Source organism: Anser cygnoides, chromosome 13, assembly GCF_040182565.1.
Source record: "Anser cygnoides isolate HZ-2024a breed goose chromosome 13, Taihu_goose_T2T_genome, whole genome shotgun sequence".
NCBI lineage: Eukaryota > Metazoa > Chordata > Aves > Anseriformes > Anatidae > Anser > Anser cygnoides.
The window spans coordinates 4089989-4110925 of NC_089885.1; the positions used below are offsets into that span (position 1 = coordinate 4089989).

Consider the following 20937-nt stretch of genomic DNA (forward strand, 5'->3'; position numbering starts at 1 on the left):
TTTGTATTTTGTTTTGGTCTGTTTTTACAGCACTCTTGTGGAAACATTACAGTCAATGGATTTGTCAACTTTGAAACCTTTTCCTCCTGGACAACCAGAAAAGTTTGCTTTGTTTTTGGATAAAGTTGTTGGGTTTGAATAAACAACTCTGAGGAATAAAAATACCAGAATAAAACCTTTCTGCTCTCCTAGTGAGATCTTCCATGCTTAAAGATTCCACCAACTGGGACAAACTCTTTATATTTACTCAAAGAAAATGCCTGTTAATATCAACAGATGGTTTCCTGTTTAGTTCCAGTTCAAAGTAATCTAGCTTTATGCATAAAAGAGCACAATGCAAACAAGCGGGGTAAGTATGAACTCCAAGTTGACTTTAGTTTCAGCTTTATTGAAATGAGTCATGAACGGCACGACCTGTGACAAACAAGGTCCTACAGAGAAAGCAGCTAGCGTGATGGAAGGAGGAGGTGTTGTTAAACCTTTTGCTTGAAATAACTGAAAGCGTGTTAGAAGAAGCAGCAAATGTGGACTTCTGGATTACTTTCTTCATTTGCTAATATAAACGCGTCCATTCTAGAAGAGTTGCTAATAAGGCAAGAAAGAGATGCTGCAGAAGAAACAAGGAAATACCTGACCTAAGGAGATACCATAAATGCAGAATGTGATGTAATGTTTAGTTCAGCTGGAGCTCTGTGAAGGTAAATGCTGACAATTCAAGTGCTGAACACTGGACAGCATACCTAGCATTCAGTCCCACTGTTTTTTACTACAGTTAAGGCTAAAGCTAGATCAAACCCTGGTGTAAGAAAGGAATCATTCTTTGCAACAAACTTGCAAAAGGAAGAACCATTGTTTTCATTGTTCACATTGAAAGGGTAATTCACAGTTTTAAGATTTTGCTGCAGAAGTAGTGTTTGTAAATTTTTCCTTTGAGTGATTCTTTACACAGCTGTAGTTCTACCAGTGCTTCCAGTTTAATTCAGTAATGGCTATAACTGTGGACAAAAGTTGATGCATACATATAGAAAAAGACAGTGCTACCCATTTATGACTGGTCAGGTTTGATCTTTTTCCAGTTTCCTTGGGTTACTTTGAATGTGCAACAAATATGTGAAAGCAATCAATGCAAATGTTTATTTTGAAGGATTGAAGGGTATTTTTATCAAAAACATGATGTTTTTATTAAATAAATGATATTTGTAACTGATTTTGTATGTGTTCTGTGACTGGTTCAGAAACTATTTTCTTTTACCCAAATGCAAATAATGTATTTCTGTGAATAAGCTCACTAAAAGCATACAATACTAATTCATAAATGCAATTTCTTCTTCATTTCGTGTATATATATATATATGCTTTAATGATATTTTGGAACATGTACATTCCAGAAACCCTTACACTATTGTTAGCTATTTTTAACTTAAGTGCACAGTGTTAAAGCAAGACCTCTCCCTCATAACGTTGGATGGCCTCAGACCCAAGTCTGCTCCCATGGACTGACTGCAGTTAGTAGCTCTGACCAGTTTTGCTACTGTAGTACTGACCTACATGTTTCTGAGAATACAGATCGCAATTACTTATTAAGTAACATTTGTCTTTTGGACTAATACAGACTGAAGTGGAAAACTAGAGGTAATTGTACTAGATTGAGAAGAGAAAGGATATTCCTATAAAATTAAGAAAATTGTCTTCTGAGAAGTGAAAAAGAATGGGCACAGATGCACTCCCAACAGTGAAATAGAACTTCAGCAGCCTGTGTACTATGAGCATGGACACAGCTTACAGAACAGTTGAGGGAAGGGAGGAGAAACTGGGGATCTCTGCTGGTCAGGAATTAGTTGGTTTATATCTGTGGAAAGAAAACCAGGGCTCTGTGTTTCTTTTTCATTTAGATAAGCAACTGTCCAGTTGACTGCTCAGTCAGAATCCAACGTTGGGCATCCTACCCAACTTTACCAGAGTTCAGAATTTAGCGAGTGGAGTGTAGACAAACAGACGTGCTGACATTGCATCCACATGAGCCGAGTTTACTAAGAAATGAGACTTCTCAATAGTTTCTAGCGTAAGGTGTTCCTGTTGGCATGACTCATAAAAAGCATTTACGGAGACTAAAAGAATACAAGTTTGCATCTTGCAAACCATTTTGCATTCCCTTGTATTGGAGAAAATGAAAAAATATGAAAAAAACTTTTTCCTTTTAAGCACTTCCTAAACCAAAATCTGACCACTCAGGCAGGCAAATGGAGTAGGTAAAATGTCTAGGTCAGTCTTTCATGCTAGTACAGAGGTTTGCTCTGTTCTAAGCCAGTGAACCGTCTAATTCCTGTGGCAGACAGAAATTTACCTCACAAAATCTTCCGAGTTGGCAGTTCCAGTGAGGAGGACAAGCTAAATAACTTCTTAACAGACGGCACACATGTAATGGTTTCTTGACTATATTTGCCTAGCACTAGTGGAAATAAGTTGTTCTCGTTAACGTCCCTGCTGCGTTCTGCAAATAAGCAGATGTCTTCAGCTCTCGCCTCATGTAGTTCAAAAAGAGAATTTAAAAAGTGAGAGATTTAAGCCCCTCTTAAAGGAAAGGGGAAGACAGTGAGTCTGAGTGGGAGAAGCCAAGCTGAAAACCTGCTGCCAAGCTGCTAAGTGACTTGCCTGGTTTGGGGCAATTAACCCACTCTTAAAGTAAAATGTGGCCTATAGGAGAGGGGTGGGGTTGAAAACAATCCATTTACACAATTTTATCCCATTATTACTTCCACTGGACTCCTGTAACGTGAAACACCTTTCTTGACCTACACTGAATGGAGTTCTGCATTTCAAGTACAGAAGTGTACTACCAATGTAGTTGGGTAAATATTTTTAAAAACAAAGAGGATTTACACTTAAAAATGTTTATGCAGGTGTGGTCGATGCCAATTGCCCATTCTGTGAGTACATTATCTGGTATTTTTTGTTGCTTAAAACAAGCAAAATAAACTCATGGGTGCTTCTGGAGCCCGATGCACAATTCTCCTAATTGGATCAGGCACAAGGGCTACTAATAAATAATTATGAAATAATTGGAATAAATAAAATAAATATGTATTTGGAATAAGTAAATATATAAAATAATTGGAATATATAAAAATAATTGGAATATATATAAAATAATTGGAATAAATTGTGGCGCACATATCTGCGAGTATTTTTTTTTACCGATCCCCGAAGTTCTCCCCACCTATTTCATTAGCAGTTGAGATTTTCGGTTCCTTCACACCAGTTTTAGTGCAGTTATTTCAACTTCACCACCAGCACCTCATTTCCAGCCCAGGCAGGAGGCAGGAACGGGGCAGGAGGCTCGGGATAAGCCCTGGCCGATTTCCCCCGGTGCACACACTCCGCCGGACGGGCACATGGCGCAGGCAGCAACTTAGCGCGCCCCCCTGTCCCCCAGGGAGACCAAGGAGCCCCCCCCCCCCATTAAACAAGCCAAATATTTGGAGCATTTCGAGAACATTTCGCTTGGGGGGAGCGCAGCGGCCCCTACCAGGCGCGAGAGCACCTGGGCGCAGCCCCTCATTAGCGCACCCCCCCTCATTAGCTCCGCCACCCTCCCCCCCCCCTCATTAGCGCCTCCACCCGTTCCCCCCGGTACGAGCCCCGGCCTCCCCCCACTGCCTCCGCCGCCTCCCGGGGACGATGCAGAAGGGCTGGAAGAAGTACTTCGGGCAGAAGTCCCTCAGCGAGGTGACCATGGACGAGTACCTGGGTAGCCTGGGGCTGTACCGCAAGCTGACGGCCAAGGACGCCTCCTGCCTCTTCAGAGCCATCTCGGAGCAGGTATGGCCGGCAGGGAGCCCCTGGGGACCCTCTGGGGCTCGGTCTCTACCCCACGAGGCTGCACCTTTCATCCCCGAGCCCTGGAGTAGCTCCCAGCCTCCTCCCGGAGGTAGCCTTTGAGGCTCCGAGTAACAAAGCCCACCGGGAATTCAACCCTGCCAACTTTCCCCTTCGTTCTTACCCGTAATGTTATTTTTTTTTTTTTCAGCTTTTTTCATGTCAAATCCATCATATGGAAGTTAGGAAAGCTTGTGTCTCGTTTATGAGGCAAAACCAGCGTAACTTTGAATCTGTAAGTAAATGGTGGGTTTGCTGGGTATTTTTTGGATGGGCATTTAGTAAATACCGGGGAAGGGGGTTCTCCATATCAGCCCGCTGGATGTGTGAAATGGCGGTGGCTGTCTGCCCTCCCTGAGCCACAGTCCTGACGCGTTTTATTAGACCTGGTATCTCGGAAAGCCCTGAAATCAGTCCACTTGCTAATTCCCAGATTTCCCATTAAGCAGTCAGTAGGATACCAGTCAGCTGTGCAGCGTATTCTCTGTGGCACAGCCAGTTTAGAGTTATGTGAGAAACCTTTAGGACTTTCGAGAAAGAAAGGAACGCTAAAACAAGGTAGAGTGCTCCTGAGGGTGTTTAATCATGGCACAAAATCCTAGTTGTATTGCTTTGGTTCCCTGCAGGTGACCTAGGGAGTATCAGAGGTGCTATGTGAGGGCTCCAGTTTAGCTGATAAAAGCCAGGGATTTTTCTGGTGTTAGGCAGGGTTCAGTTCCTGTTTGCAACAGTGGGACTTTTTTTTAAGTATAGTCACGTTCTCTCTTGATTTTTCTATTAGTGCTGCGGTGCTTTTGCTATTTGTAGTCATGGATAGGAATTCTCTAAGCAGATCCCAGGGTGTCACCAGCAGAGAAACTTGTTGCTCAAAACCCCCACTAGTGCTTTGAAACAACTCTGCTGGAAGAGGAGTCAAGCGTTCCAGTGACCCTTTGAAACACAACTTGAAAACGGCCCAGTAGAGTAGCTTTGGATTTTATGAGACTTTATGAATCTTAATGCTTCTATATTGACTGAGTTTTACACCACTCTGTATGTCTTGCACCTGGCTTACTTGCAGCTAGCCACCCTTGAGCTAATGGGAGGCATGTGCCTGCATCTGAGGCAGTTGCTTAGAATAAGAGGTCTTTTTGGCTTGGGATTCCACATTTCTGATGTTGAAAGGCCGTTTGGACTTGAAGTACAGCAGCTGAGATATGTTTTCCTGGGTTGTGTGCTTGTTTTGTTTCTCTTTCCCTGTAATCAGTTAAGTACTTAAGCTAGTCTATGAGGGAAGTAAGTTGCTGAGTATTATTCAGACTCATATTCCTAAGGGATCCCAAAACACTTGGTATTTGCACACTGGTACCCCAAATCACCCCGCATACCCCATGGCAGTAGCTGAGGTCTGCCCTTGGTCAGACCACAGCCTTTAGAACCCCAAAGTGATTGGAGTTGGCAGGCCAGTTTAGGTTTAAATATGATTGTTTTCATTTAGCTAAGTTTTTTGTATCTGTTTTGCTTTTGAAAGTATGTGGAAGGGTCATTTGAGAAATACCTTGAACGTCTGGGAGATCCAAAGGTAAGAGTCATCTATTACTACTTGTGGAGGTATTAAAATTTGAGGTAGCTAAAACAGGGAAGTAATTGGGTGATGGCTTCAACTTCTTGAAGGAGCTATCTATGCAGGTTGCGCAGTAAAGATGAGGCCTTTCTTGCAGGCCTTATTTGTAGTTGTCATTTCTTTTTTTAGAAGGAAAAAAAAAAACCATGGAAAACATGAACTGTACCTCAAATATTTATTGGGCTTTGCAGCTCCTTTTTTTTTCCTTTGAATGCTAGTTTTCAAGCCTGAGGTTAAAAGTCTTATTTTTCTAGACTTTTTAACTAGTAAATGTGGTGACTTGCTGCAGGCTCTGAAACAATGGCTATTGAAAAATAAATAAAAACAATCAAGTGATGTCCTTGAGTACCTGCCAGAGCTAGTTCCATCTCTAGCTGTCAGCTTGGTTATTGTGGCCATATTATATTGCAGACATCTTTATTTTTTTCCCTCCAGATCCTTATGTCTCTACTCTCAATAAAGTCATTGTCTGTTAGTTGTCAGTTTGTTGTTATAATATTATGGAGGGCTAGTGTAGAGTTCCTAGTGTTGAAAATGTCCCTGCTACCCCTCATGTAATTTCCTAATTTTGCATAGGAAAGTGCTGGCCAGCTGGAAATAAGTGCTTTATCAGTGATCTACAAGTAAGTGTCTTTTTCTTAGGTTTCATTTTGTTTCAGTCTTAAAAGTATTTGGGTTCTGGCCTCTTTCTCCAGAACCTTTTATATGTTTGTTGCTGAAACTCATTTTGTGAAATATGGTAAGAATGCCATCCTGCTGAAGTTACTTAAACTAGTGTGTAAATGGGTGCTATCACAATTCCTGTTTTAATAGTATGGATTAAGAGGCAGGTCAGTTTCCAGGGATGTTTATTTGGTTTCTTTTCGCTAATATTAAACTTAGTCAAGTGTTTCCTTCTAATGGCTGAAGAATGGAGAGCATATTAAAGAAGTAGGAGCTGTGTGTGGTGGAAACACTGTGGTAGCTTCTTAAAACTCATGTAGATGTTCTTGAAGGCTCTGGTAGTGAGGAGCAAGTACTGAACAAGTATCTGCTGATTAAAAAGAAGAACCCTTTTGCAAACTGGTTCTGTTCCAGTACTAAAAGAGCAAACAGAACTTCTGCAAGCATTACCAGTTTCCTATGCTGAGCCTGTAATGCTGAAGTGTGACTGAATCACCTGGACTTAATTGTCTTGCTGGCTGGGCACCCTGCCACTGGCACAAGAACTTGACCTAATATGATACATGTCTTAATCAGTGATTATATGTAACTGCCTTTCCCAGATGCTTTTCCTCAAGATGAGTATTACTTCCCCCCACAGCTATTGCTTTATGATGGCATTCATTTATCAGGGAAGGTTTTCTGTTTGAGTTTTTCCTCTGTAAACCTACAGTCGATTCTCCAGACAGCTCCCTTCAGCCTTTTTCATAACAAGGTTCTAAAAGTGTGCTCTTTCAAGTCTTCTTTTTCCTCTGCTTACCCAGTCGAGACTTTATTCTGTACCGGTACCCTGGAAAGCCACCCACTTATGCTACAGACAATGGCTTTGAAGACAAGGTGAGGAGAAGCGAGGCAATTTCCTACCCCTACCCCTGACTCCCAGATACCTCCAGACCCATGTAGTTGTGGAAGTTTGTCACTGGAATTGTGCTCTAACTCCAGCAAAGAGTTCTGGCATACCAGAACAACGCCCCCCACAGAGCTGACTTCAGCTCATGGAGACAGCACAGTATTTGTATGACAGTTAATCAAGTTACAGTAGGTTTGCTACCGGGGATGGGTTGTGTGCTGTTCCCTTGCCAATCTTTTTATTATTCCAGCTTATTGTTGGAAATGAGTTTAACTTGGAATGGAGGAGGTGAATTCCAGAACGTTCTTTAGTGTTTCTCAAACTTTGCTGAGTAAGAACACTTCACAGTGGAAATTAGACTGATATGACTTGGTAGAATGAGATATCTGGATTGAGTTGCTGAAGAGCAGAACAAGATAGATTTAGCATACTGGTGAGGAGAAAGTGTTCTCCCCTATCCACGTTGCCTTTTCTCTGGAAGTTGAGGTGTGCAGTTTTTCTTCCTCAATAGGAGATGTTAACAGAAATGGATTAATCTGACAAATTGTTCCATTTTTCTGGTGCTCAAATTGAGCCCATTGAGAGTGGGAGCTAATGGAACAGCTTATCTACTCAATTATTCCAGGGAGGGAGATTTTTTTTCTTGTAGTTTCCAGCATAGCTTAATCTAATTTCAAAATTCATAACCTTTAAAAATCAAGCAGTATTTTCAAAATGGGTCACTGGGAGGCACCCTTGCTGGCCCTGTGCTCACAGCTGCCTAAGGAGGTCTGCCTGTTACAGGTGGCTATAGTCACATGTTGAGATAAGGTTTGATGGTGCACATCTACTGTGTGTATCAACACATCTGTTGTGGAAAGCATGCACCTATTTAAAAGGCAGCATAATAGTGTTTAACAGGATCAAAGCTTTACTGGGGGCTAGAGTAGTAGATGCACTTCTAGTCCCTCAGGTATGGAAGTGTGCCTTTGGTACTTGGTCATTGTACTTCAGGGATTCTGCATTTAATTGCTTGTATTTTAATACAAATTTAATGGTAGTTCCAAATGGTTATTTAATTTATGGGAACTTTAAATGGTAATACTACCTCTTGAGCAATTGACTGTTTTGAGCTTAACTCTGAAACCAACTCTTTCATGTTTAATTCAACATGATAAACAAAACAATGGGTTTTGTTTATATAACAGATGAACTTATTTACTGATTTTGTGTAGGCTTCACTTTTAAGCAAATCTGCAGCTCTTTCATTTTTCTGTTTAGAATACTTACAGTTTTCTTGGTGGGTTTGCGTTGCCTTTAGAATAAAAGATTAATGCTCTCGAGCTAGAATATCAAATAAATAGTTAGGCTTTATGTCACTATATTCTTAAAGAGTTTTTTTAATTATTTTCCCAGATATTACTGTGCTGTTCCGGCAATGGCCATTATGACTCTGTGTATACAAAACAATTCCAGGCAAATGCTGCTATTTGCCAGGGTAAACTTGATTATTTTTTTTTCTCCTTATGAAAGAGAATTATTTTCATACACTTATAGGCAGTGTTTATTCTGGTTTCCAGGGGTGGGGAGGAGAGAGATGGGGAAGCTCCTTTAATGTATACTATCTGTTAAGAGGGATATTGGACCAAATGACCTCCAGAGGTCTCTTCCCACTTGAATTATTTTATGATCTTCTCCTTAATTGAATTTAATTTAAGTAGTGCCTTGTTAACAGTAGATGATATCTGAGGATGTGCTTACATTGAACGCTGCAGCTGTTGTGCTTTTGGTGTTATCTTTATTTTTGAGCTTTGTGTTAATTTGTTCAGCTGTATTATATGAGATTCTGTACAAAGATGTGTTTGCCATGGATGAGGAAGAATTAAGGTCTGCAATCGAGATGTTTCGGAGCGGATCCAAGAAGAACAGAAACAGTGGCTCTGTAGGAAGCGAGGATGTAAACTTTGATTGTCTTCATGAAAAAGTACCCAGAAATCCATCAGAAAAGAGGTAGTATTTGGGGAGGGTATGTGGTCAAAGGGAAATGTGCAAAAATTGCAAATAGCAGTGAGTTAAGTCTCTCACTTCCCCAAGTTTCTTTGTATGTGCACAGGGTACTCAAGTTTTTTCCTATCTCATGCCAACACAAAGCTGAGGTGTAATGTGGTAGAAGAAACAGTATGCTTTCCTTGGAGCTTGAAAGTGTCCTGAAATTGAATATCCCTTGCTGCTGGCAGTGCTACAGTTGCACGTGACTCTAAAATTATGGCTTATTTGTAAATAAAGTAGTTCTGTATATCATCAGAGTACTCTCTTGGTGAGAAACTTACACTATTGCCTCTACAGAGCTATAAAGGCTTGAAAAATAGTATTGAGAGAGCAAACTTTTTTTTTCCCTTTTTTAGATGGAATTATATCCCTGTGTAGACAATCAAATGGTGGCATTATTCAAGTCTATTGGATGACTGGGTTGAGGGAAATAATATACCTACTGAAACCCTGGTATCCTTTGTTGATGAAGTCACCAGAACGTCTTAAAGGGTGGCAGTGACCATTAGTGAATGCATGCAGATGGCATTGGTTTTATAGCACATGCAACAGGGTGTTGTGGTACTCAACAGAGCAAGAGTTCAGTTGCATTCAGTGGGATCATCTTCAACCCTTCCAAAATTCAAGCAGTAGCCACTGTTAGGGGGTAGGTGTTGAACAGGTGAAGGTCACGTTCTTGAAACTAGGAAAAGTCTTGTTCCTATACTCCACTGAAGACTTTGTTTTTGGGCAAAATCTACCACTTGATGGCACCATGGTGCTTTTTTTGGGTTGTGTGAACAGTTAGTTAATCCTTGTTAGAAATGATGTTTTGCATCTTTTGTAATCTTATTTTAAATTGCTTAGAGGTGGCGACTGGGAAGGCAACTATGCTGACAATCCAGTGGAAGATAAGTTCAGACAAGGCACTGAAGAATCAAAGGTTTGGCAATTAGGGAAGAATTCCCTGGGGGGAGGGGAAAAGGGGGATTTTTTTCCTCGTTTTGTTGTAGGATGTTACCCCTTTGTTAGGGGTAAACCTTAAGTTCTACTTTTAAAAGGTGACTTTGGAAAATGTTTTTTCTTCCTTCCGTCCATCTTTTGCTTTTGCCATTGAGTTTTTTCTTAAACTGGATAAGTTTTACACCTTCCTGAGATTCTCTTGTACTATTTCAGCTGATCTTTTTTCCCTCCAAAGATGGAGCTTAGCAGGCATTTCCTGGTCTGCAGTTTGCTTGTCCCAGAAGTGGTTTAAATCATTTCACTTTCATTGTGAATACAGTATAAATAGTTTTTCTGGAACAGGTTTTAAAAACTCTCCAGAGGCCTGGTTTCAGATATAACAAGTGAAACTCCCACCAGCTTGGAAGCCATGACTTCATTTGTCTACCTAGTTTCCTTCAATTCTTTTTGAGTGAAGAGCATGCTGAATGTTTAGTTCAGAAGCTGAGCAGACAAACTACAAAGAGATCAAAACCAGGCTCAAGAGTAACAATCTCTTCAAGAGTAACAATCTCTAATGCTTAAATGTTTGTTGATAGTCTTGGGCGTTATTCTCAAGGCAAATACAGTAGATGTGAAAAACTTGGGGAAATTATATGTATACAGCTTAAAATGGTCCACTGATGCTTGTAGGATAGAGACTATGCTGAGTGCTTTAAATGTGCTTGTTAATGCTTGTCCATTTCGACTCTTTCTAGCCTTCAGAAAATTCCTCAAAGATGCCTTTCCCCTATAAAGTGCTAAAGGCGCTGGACCCTGAGATCTATCGAAATGTGGAGTTTGATGTTTGGCTGGACAGCAGAAAAGGTACCTTTAAAACAAACAAAAAACTAAACCTTTCTGTAATAGGCTCAGTGTTTAAATTGATGGATCTGAGATGTATGCCACCTGTTTCAGCACAGATGAAATATGCAGGATACTGGTTAAGCCAGTAGATATATCTAGGTAATGCATCTTCTCACCAGTTTCTTGGCTTCATTTTGAACCATTGAATACACTGCTTCTGACACTGTGTAAGGTTGCTAAAAATATGACACGTGATACTTACTAGCTATAAAATAGGAAATAAAGGAACTGAGCAGAATATGGAACAGAACTCTGTATTATCACCGTTGGGAGTCATCCAAAGTTCAGTTTGGATGGTCATTGTTTTTAAACAGTGTGTATGTGAGGACTTACGGTTTTTTAAACTCTATTCTGGCTTCAGAGTTCTATAGTCACAAAAATCTCAAATTTAGCAGTGAGATATGTTAAATGAGATGAGTGGCTTTTTGTTTTTTTTTTTTTTTTTTTGGTTCCCAGCTTTCCTGGGCATGAGCATCCAGGAGAGACTTCATGGTCTTTGTGACTTTGGGATAGGTTGCTGCTTTTTGGCAGTACACTGTGGCTGATACATAAAGAAGTTATCAAGAAAGATAAGTTTTGAAGTCATGTTTGATGGATGTCTGACCTGAAGTGATTTGCATGTGGAAGACCTCCAGCATTTTACAATTGCATAAGCAATAATGAGGGTCATTAAAATTATTGAAACGTAGTATATTAACTATGTGTGGTGAACACTGAGGTGCAGAGAATCTGAGAAAGGAATGTGGAAAAACCTATTGAAATCTAGTAGGAAAGGAGACTTCAGGAGTGTTAATAATACCTCATTTATGCCAAGTGTCACCAGTACTCCAGCAAGACAAGTGCAGCATTCTTAATACTAGGATTGGTATTAAATGCAGGATTAACTTGGTACTATCACAAAGGACACTGTAGTATTGAAGTAGTAGTGCCAGTTATGTATGCATCAGCTGGATATTATTAATTTCCTGTGACTTAGTCTGGTTGTGGTCTCAGAATATCTACAGTTACTTTAGTGTTACTAAGGGGAATGTTTAGATATGCATAGGAAGTATTAACTCAATTGGCCTATACCTAGTAGTTGGGTGCCATTGTGAAGTACTTATAGAATACATGAAGAAAGAACAGTATTTTATAGGCTTTTTCCTTTTTATTTATTTATTCATTTATTTTTAGAGCTTCAAAAAACTGACTACATGGTGTTTGCTGGGAGACAGTACTATTTAGGAGACAAGTGTCAGGTTAGTACTCAAAGGAGATTCAGTTATGATAAATTATTAAAACTGCTTCAAGTGGAGTATGGTAAGCTATGAAGTCACTTCATAGAATTTTCCAAGGCTTTTCTCATTCTCTTCCTTGTAGCTATTAATCTGACTTTCTTTTTTAATTACATTTCTGCCTAAAATCTTCATTTAGACATAAGGTATGAAAGAAAAGCTACTTGGAAACTCACTGCAAACCAGTGATATAATTTTCTATGAGTCTGGGTGTTCCAGACTGAGAGCTCAAAATGTAGAGGGTGTACATCTGAGGTAGTTGTCTAGATTTTTTCACTGGGGGTCACCAGCAAGTCTGGCTGGTCTTCCATCTCTCAAGAGTAACATAAAAGATTTTTTTAAGTTATTTTCTATGTACACGAGAGGGGAGAGAAAGCGAAGAGCAGCCAGGAGATGATGAAAGCAAGGCCAACTTTCTTTGTTTCCATGTTGTACGTAGCGAAGACTTACCTCAACGTGATATTTAAAGAAAAGTGCTGGTGACTCATTCAGTGACTTTTTCTTCTAGCTGACTAGAGCTTTTTATTTTCAGTTCTGCCTAAGTTATTATACAAGTCTTCCTTGTTACTTACCTGCTTGGCACAGTGTATAACAAGTTAGAAGGCAGAAATCTATCTTAACTCAAAATCTGATTTACAAGAGTCATGAGAGTTTAAAAGTTACTTGCAGGACTGTTTCTTTTCCGTCCTTCATCCCTTCAGTTAGTACATTGCTCTCCACATACTATCAGCTAGGAGCAGCCTTTGCTGTTAGTGGTTTGTAGACAGTATTTAGCACCTTGATGCTCTTTAGCCTTTTTTCAAGCTTCCCTTGTTCTCTCTCCAGGTGCGTCTGGAGCCCGGAGGTAAGTATTACAATGCTCATATCCAGGAAGTTGGGCAGGATGGCAACACGGTGACTGTATTCATTGAGGAGTTGGCAGAAAAGTAAGCAATATGGTGACAACTTCATGTCTGAACTCTTTTTAGTTGAATGTGGATTCACAGATGCTTAAAATAGGGTTGTTAAGATAATTCAAGAAGAAAGGAGAAATGATGCTTTTAAATACCAAGTGTGGCTACCAGAGAGAGATTTACTTCCTTGGTGGTGATGACTTTTCAACTGGAATATTGTAGGGAACCTTTTATGTGTTTTGAATGGCCAAAATTGTTTCTGTGATGCTTTTTGTGAAGTCTTACTCTTCTCTAGAATGTGAAAGTGATCTTTACAGGTTGGGTGTAACTCATGGGTAGCAAATTACCCTCTGCTTCCAGTTTTTCTAGAATTTTTTTGTACCCCCAAAACCAATTGGCACTTCTAATGAATCCCATCAGTTTCTCCACTCTGTTATTCAAAGCATTCACCCTTCTCCAGATCTACGATTCTGTTTATCTACATATTGCAGAAATTCTGTCTTGTCATATGCTTTCAGGTGTACCTCTGAAGGCATACAAATGTAGGGAGGAAAGAGTTGACCTGTGAATTAAGTGTTGAGATTGAATCTTAGCTAACATTTTTTGATATGCAAAATAGACAAGTAACAGTAATTCGTGCTTTGTTCTGGAGAACAAAACTTTTATTATTCTGACATGCTCCCTGAACTTAAAGTTCTTGTGTTTTTTTTTCCTTGCAGTACTGCTAACGTGAATGTTTTTCACGCAGGCATACTGTTCCTTTGGCAAACTTAAAGCCAGTGACACAAGTGGCACCTGTCCTTGCTTGGAATGTGGTTCCCAGCCGAAAGGGAGGAAGCTATCAGAAAATAGGTGGATACTTCTCAGGAATAGGTTTGTATAAGTTCTCCATGGGCATTCTTTCTCTTTGGAAAGAGGTGGGGTAGGGGTTGACCAATTTTAGCAGTAGCAGTTTCTGGATATTGAAAGTGACTTAAGTGAGCCTGTGATACAAAATCTAGTTGTAACAGGGGTTTTGTGTAAAGTGATCCATCAGACAGAAGGATAAGTTTTTTTGCTTTGTAAAATAGCAAGTCTATTGAAAATATACAATGGGATTAATATTGGTCAAAATTGCCAAGAAAAAAATCTGGCATTTGAGAACCATGCGTAGAGGTCTATGAACTAGAAAGCATGCCTTATTTAAGATGTAAGTTGCCTTGTTTAAGATGTAAGCCTGTCTTTTCTGTCCTCAACTGAAACTGCAGAAATGGATATGAAAACACGGAAGAGATTGCTCAAGAAAGTTCGTGGAAAGGAAGTCTTTATGACTGTGGCTTATAGCAGGGGTCAGCCCATTCTTCCACCTCGGCTACAGCATGGTGTTCCTTCAGAGCGCTCTCCTCCAGTTCACTGCTCGCAGGGTGGTGGAAACTTGGCACCTTATGACCTCTATAATCCTCAGAATCCTCCTCAGAGACATAACCGTGGATTTGGGATGCCAAGGTATGAAGCACTGGAAACCCGTCTGAGGTCACTACTTGTTCTGTTTGTTCTTGCTGTGGATTAGTTAGGAGAGAGCTTGTGCTATTTAATAGGTAAAACTACAAATGAGTTCCATCTGAGAGGCACTTCCTGGTAATTGCACCTTTTACCCTTTAAACTTAGGGGATCTGCCCGATTTATAAACAGGCACAACATGGTTGGCCCTCAAATAGCATTCTACCCCAGTCCAGGAAAGAGATGCTATCAGAGCTATGACAATTTCTCCTGCAGGTCGCGGTAAGTGAATATAAATCTCTTTACAAAAAATTGCTCTACAAGAGTTGGGGAGGGTGGTGGGAGAGGGCCATGGAGGGCTGAGTTGGTTGTTAATGGCACAATGGTGAACACTGGGATTACTGTGCCTTTCCAAAAAGAGAGTTAAAATTGAGCAGTGAAACCAAGGTGAAGCTCCAGTAGTGGTGGTTCTTAACCACCTTTCTCACTTTTAAAGTTCATACAGCCGTAGCCGCCGTCAGATGCAGTGTGTGAATAAAGAATGTCAGTATGGGTTTGTACCGGAGAATGGAGAGGAGCCTCAAGGATCAGAAGAAACGATAACTTTCTATGAAATTGAAGAAGGGGATGAAAGTGCTTTTTCTGCCTTACCAGTAAGTTATGAACAATGTGTATGTTAAAGCTCAAAGCAAAAAAAAAAAAAAGGCCAAACAAATGCACAGTATTTCTTCACCTAATTTCACAGTGTTTACTTAATTATTTTTCTTGGAATAAGCTTTAGCAGTAAACACGTTTGGGGTAGGGAAGGCTGAAATGGATCTAGATCCTGTAAAAACCTGGTTAAAACACGAATTTTTCTAGACTTTCCCATTCTTCTTCACTTACACCCCTTCTTCCCCCAGCAGCGTTTTCTCTTTTAGCACACTTTGATAAAGGTAGGGTCATATTTCTTCCTTCTACTGCAGTTTGAAAACAAGGTTTGGGGAAAAATGCCTTCCTATTCTGGATGTCTGTCTAGCTGTAAATACTGTGGGAGTAAGTGCTTCAGTTTGCCACACCGTAATTTAGGATTTGTGTAACTAGATTCAAAAACTGTATAGTGATGGCCTGGATTGATCCTATGAATTTATAGTTGTGATGTTTTGGGCTAACATGTTAGTGAAACTTTCTACAGAAATAGAAAAATCCAAATCTAGCCTCTTTTAAAACAGCGTTTGTTATTATGTTATTAGGCTGTAGATAAAAGTAGCACAATATAGTCTTGAACTTTTAACAATTTTCTTATTTTTAGCTATGTTATCTAAGCTTAGTACAAAGCTGGGTGCACTACAAAAATCAGTTTATTTTAGCTATCTGAACAAGAAGACAGTTTTTCTGAAAAAAAGTTTGAAACTTTATGTTGAAGCAGTGAACTTCACAAATTTGAAGACTTTTTATTTTTAACTAAATGAGAACTTACTCATGATTGTTTCAGGGGCCTTTTCTATTCATCTGCCTTTACAAGATCTGTGGTCTTTGCTCTGATTTATTTTCCTCCAAGTATGTCAAGGAGTTAGGACAGATTATCTTGCAATACTGCTCCTGCCCCAGCCCCTGAAATCAATGTAGCTTACTAGCTTGCTTTTCCTCCCTATTGCTATACTATATTCTTGCAGCAGCCAGTGAATAGTTTTCATGTTCTTTCAGCAACTCTGTTACTGTCAATGCCAAAGTATTTTCTCTCTCTTCCTTGTCTCCTTTACCAAAGGAATTTAATATGTCCTGGGGAAAAATGCATCTTGCAGAAAACTTGGACTTGGCCATCGTGCTAGAGGCTGGTGGGAGAACCTTCTGACTTACCACCTGTACTTCACCTTTGGAGATCTTGCAAGCCTCTCTGAGCACTCTGTCGATCTCAGAGTCATCATGTCTTCCGAGGAGAGTTTTGAGTGTTACCTTAGCCATCACAAGAGTGAATCACCTCCTTTTACTCATGCTTCTCATAATCCTGTGTTCCTGCTTCAGAGAACTCTAGATTTTAACATGTCCAGCTAAGGACTGACTTCCATGCAAAAACAAGTGGCATATAAAGCTTTACAAGAGTCTTGGGGGAAACCTGACTGGCACTGCTGCCTGGAAGTCAGGCATGTGTGCATCAGTCTGGCTAGTGTAGAGACCATGGGGCAACTTCCAGCTGTGTGGTATCTGGTGAACTGATTTGTTGGTGGGCATGCCTAGGATGAGGAATGCAGGAGTATGTGCTGGAGGCTGGGGGTCCTGGCTGCTGGCTGGTGTCTGTTCCCTTCTTTTCAGTGTTGTTTGAACCTGATGCAAAGCTGGCTAAACTCTAGGTGAGAGCAACTTGACCGTATTGTATAGGACAGCTGTAGGTCTTCAAAGATAAATTACCCAAAGTATGCTAGGCAGAACAAAAAGTGAAATGTCACACAACTGTTTTGCTACATGCAGGGTACACAGGGACTGTAACTCTAGTAAGATGTGATTGTAGTAAGCTTTGGTCTGCCAGCCTGTTTCTGTTTCTGCTGGTTTTTTTTTTGTGGGTGTGTGTGGAACATGTCAAGGCTTAAACTATTTGTAAATGCACACTTCTGACTTCTCTTTTTAGAGCCAGGGTAGCCCTACTCCCATTGTCCACAGTCCTGCAGGGTTTTGGGTAGCAAGGAGAGGCCCAAACTCTGTTCCAGCCAGCAAGCAAACCCTGAATTCGTCAGAGGAAGATGTAGAAGAAACAAGTGAAAATGGTTAGTTCTTAAAGAATTCTTGGGAAGAGGGAAAAGACTGGTTCAGATAATCTGTGGTGTGCTTTTGATTATCAGACTGGGTTCCTTAGGCCTCCTAAAGATCTGTTAATTATGAGCTTTGAACATGCATGCGTGATTGTCTTTATTCATTGTCTGATAAAAATGTGTCGCTGTTCTATTCAAGCTTGCTAGGACATCACCCTTTTGATGGCATAGGTCTGTAGCAAGCCAAGCTGCTGCATAGTGTTTGGAAATAGCAAAACTTGATATTGATGGATAACAAAATGAGGGAGGGAGGGAGTGGTGTCTGCAGAAAACAAGGTGATAATGAAAGCAGCTCAGTTAACGAACGCACTGAAGTAAAATGTTGGTAACTCTGGCTTTAAGCATTTATTTTTTCCTAAATCAAAGCTTTCTATTCTCTCCCTTCTAGGGAAGTTTCATGATTTTCTCTATGCACCCACAGGTAAGTAAAACTTCTGTCTTTAACTGATATATTTGGTGACTGTAATGCACTTATTACAACCTTTTTTAGACATTCCTGAACAATGAGATCTAATGTTACAGCTTCAATTAATCATGCCTGTGCCTTCCAGATCCAGACTGTGAAACTGCAGCAGTATTTAGTTCAGCAGAGCCTACAGCAAACTTGGTAAGGTTTAGTTGCTGCCTGCCCAGATTGGGAATCCTTGAAGCGCGTAGTGTTCTTCATGGAAACTGTCTTTGGAAGAAAGCTTAATGTAGGAGGTCAGAATATTTTCTTTGGAAGAGAAGGTAGATCACTTCACTTATTTGCCCCCTACACTGGTGAGGATTTTATCAGAGTCTGCAAGCACATCTGAATTGTGCTAGATACATTAAGACTTTCCACCTTCTCCCTCTGCAAAGCCTCTATTTCAGGGACTGTTTACTTTTTTCCCCTTTCTGCTCCAAGTAGCATTTACTTTTATTATGCTACCCTTCAAGTTCTAAACTAGTTAGCCTTATCCCTCTGATGTGTAAATGGAGAGATCTCACTTTTGATACAATTGACTTTGATTTTTTTTTTAAAATCTGAAATTAGTCAGGGGCTAGCTCTCTTCCTTTCTCAAGTCACCTGTTGGCCTGCAGTGGTGTGAAAGACCTGTGCACATCAGAATAAAATTGGTTTTACATGAGTTATGAAAAACTTCAGCGTGTTTGTGTGTAGTTCATGATAAGAATTTTTAGGGCTCTGGTGTGTAGCTTTCACTTCTATGCCTTTTAAATGGACCATGCTCTGCTTTGGAACCCCTTCAGGAAGAAGGGACAGTCTCTGTGTCGTCTCAAGATGGAGTGGCTTCCTACAGCTATCCCCAGAAGGTAGTATCTAGTATTCTGTTGTGGCAGCCCTGCAGATAGATGACCACTGTGCTTAGCCACTGTGGGGGGTTTTGTTCTTCCCCTCTTAGTCTTGTTGCAAAGAACATAATTCCCTATAGCGCATAATGGAAGGGTGGAAAGATGCATTGGCAGGTGTCTGCAATTTGAATGGGTATTTTTAGGTCAATATTTTTCAAGTCAAGTTTTAGAGAACTTGGATAACTATTTGCCTTCACAGAAGTGCACTTTGGAAGTTCTAGTTGTAAAGCGTGAACTTTTAAACTGTGATATTTCTGTAGCTCTTGTCCAAGCCAACTATAGAGGTAGTGTAATGAACACTGATTCTTTTGCAGGTGATGGTGAACTCTGCAGTGATCTCAAACTCCACAGGTGTTAATGTTGCTCCAGCTACAGTATTCTCAAATTCTGCTGCCTCCACTCAAGCCAGCATCACAACAGCTGTTCCCCCACAAGCAGGGGTTCAGCCAGTCCTAGTGTCTCCCCCTTCAGTAGGGACACCAGGTAGTGTGCATGCTAAGGCTGTGAACTTGGATGTCTAACCTTTCAGTTGCGTTCTTACCTCCCATTTTTTCCTAGTTCTACGTATCCAAAACAGATATCGAGAGGTTTATGAAAATACCACTTGCTTTGGCTTAAATGACTTATCAGTAGTTGTAACTCCACTGCTGACTTTCATGTTCCTATGCTTTGAAGGGAACAGTTGCTGCTGAATTTGCATGGGAATTGGAAGTCTCTGCTTTGGAGTTGTTCCCCCCCACCGTTGCCTGCCTTTAGCCATCAATGTAAAGTTTTTTACTACTGGGTTCCTTTTTAAAAGACGGAAGTTCATGGCTGCTTCCTTGTGTTTTTACAGTTTTCTTTGTCTTGAGAGACTGGTGTAAGTCCTAGGTTTTACTACCTCTTCCAGAAGAGTTGCTGGCTGTGATAGCTCAAGGGCTGCAAAAGTGAATCAAATTCATTTTTGTGGTCCTTACTTAGCTCCTGTCCCTAGCTACTTGCTACTTCTATGGCAAGATCAAATTTGTGACTTGCCACACGCTAACCACCTGGAATTGTCTTTCCTTTGTTATTGTGAAATGTCTGCCTTAAGAAAATGACTTTCCCTCCTTACAAAGAATATTTCTCATGTCTTCTGTAACTCTTCACTTCATTTAGCATCCAAAAAAAAAAAATAAATCCCCACAAAACCCCATTGTAAAACCCCATTGTCATTCAGTTCTCCTTAATGCTGTCCCCTTTACCTGTTTCTTTTTACTTGTTTGGGTTATTTTGTACTCTAGTTGAGAGATCAGTCAGCACTGTTCTCTGTAAGTTAACTGGTGATGCAATTAAAAAGAAGCTGCTGTTCTACAAATGTGGGCCCCCTAATATGTGTTCAAGATAAATTTGTCTAAAAACTTTCGCCTGGTATGTTTTAAGCCTTCCCTTATTTTTGTGTGGTTTTGTCAACAAAAAACTGGTGATTTAAGTGAGGAGTCTTTTCCCTGTTGTTCTAGGACAGACAATTATATAAGGAAAGCCTGACCTACCCTCTAGTATGAACAACTGATTGAAAGAGGCATTTGTTCTTAACTGGAATATGAAGCATGTAAATAGATACACAATTAAGATGTGGAATTGGAACCTTTCCCATCTGGTTTTAAAACTTCTGGACTTTTGAAGTCAGGGGGAAGTGATTACTAAAGAGAACTTAACATTAAAGCTTACTTATGGGTACTGAGATGATAGGAAGTATACACCTAATTGTGTAACTTCATATCTTTCTCAGTTGAGGAAGATGCTATTGTAAATCTGACTTTACTTTTGTTTCCTTCTAATAGTAGCAGTTTCATCAGTGCCATTCCCAATTTACTCAGCTCCTCTTCCTCCAGTCAGTGAGGTGGGAGAAGCTGGTGCCGTTCCTCCGCCTTACTCTTGTGATCCCAGTGGCAGTGATCTGCCTCGAGGTAATGAAGGTATTGTGTTTTTACTACTGGCATAGTTCTGACTTGTCTTCTCCTTGGAAACTTAACAGAATACCTGTAGTGAGAAGAAGTGGCTCTTTACTTCTTATTCCATTTGAGCTGCAATGGTTTGGATGCTTACAGTAAAAATTCATAGTTCTGAATAACAAGTACGTGTCAGACTCAAACATGTGACTTACTGTAGCTTTAGACAGCATCCTAAAGAAACAAGTATCAGTGGAGAGTGTGCTTGTATCTGTATCCTACCACCTCTGGGTGGAATAATCATTTTTGATTTATTTTTTTTTTAAACCAGTTATGCGCTTATAAAGTTCTGGTGTTACACAGTTCGGTGGATA

General features: G+C 40.3%; 1 protein-coding gene across 1 annotated transcript in view; it reads left to right on the top strand.

Moving 5' to 3' along the window:
• ALG13 (ALG13 UDP-N-acetylglucosaminyltransferase subunit) overlaps positions 1 to 20937 on the top strand; it is a 31480-nt gene that overhangs the window by 2714 nt on the left and 7829 nt on the right. The window contains exons 4-25 of the mRNA XM_067005191.1: positions 31 to 139; positions 3610 to 3819; positions 4028 to 4111; positions 5387 to 5437; positions 6056 to 6102; positions 6946 to 7018; positions 8427 to 8508; positions 8840 to 9020; positions 9906 to 9981; positions 10739 to 10847; positions 12060 to 12124; positions 12986 to 13086; positions 13802 to 13926; positions 14301 to 14538; positions 14701 to 14814; positions 15029 to 15185; positions 17138 to 17273; positions 17707 to 17739; positions 17870 to 17925; positions 18552 to 18614; positions 18968 to 19136; positions 20456 to 20581. Coding sequence (XP_066861292.1) covers positions 31 to 139; positions 3610 to 3819; positions 4028 to 4111; positions 5387 to 5437; positions 6056 to 6102; positions 6946 to 7018; positions 8427 to 8508; positions 8840 to 9020; positions 9906 to 9981; positions 10739 to 10847; positions 12060 to 12124; positions 12986 to 13086; positions 13802 to 13926; positions 14301 to 14538; positions 14701 to 14814; positions 15029 to 15185; positions 17138 to 17273; positions 17707 to 17739; positions 17870 to 17925; positions 18552 to 18614; positions 18968 to 19136; positions 20456 to 20581 — 2405 coding nt within the window. The remainder of the gene's footprint in view (positions 1 to 30; positions 140 to 3609; positions 3820 to 4027; positions 4112 to 5386; positions 5438 to 6055; positions 6103 to 6945; positions 7019 to 8426; positions 8509 to 8839; positions 9021 to 9905; positions 9982 to 10738; positions 10848 to 12059; positions 12125 to 12985; positions 13087 to 13801; positions 13927 to 14300; positions 14539 to 14700; positions 14815 to 15028; positions 15186 to 17137; positions 17274 to 17706; positions 17740 to 17869; positions 17926 to 18551; positions 18615 to 18967; positions 19137 to 20455; positions 20582 to 20937) is intronic.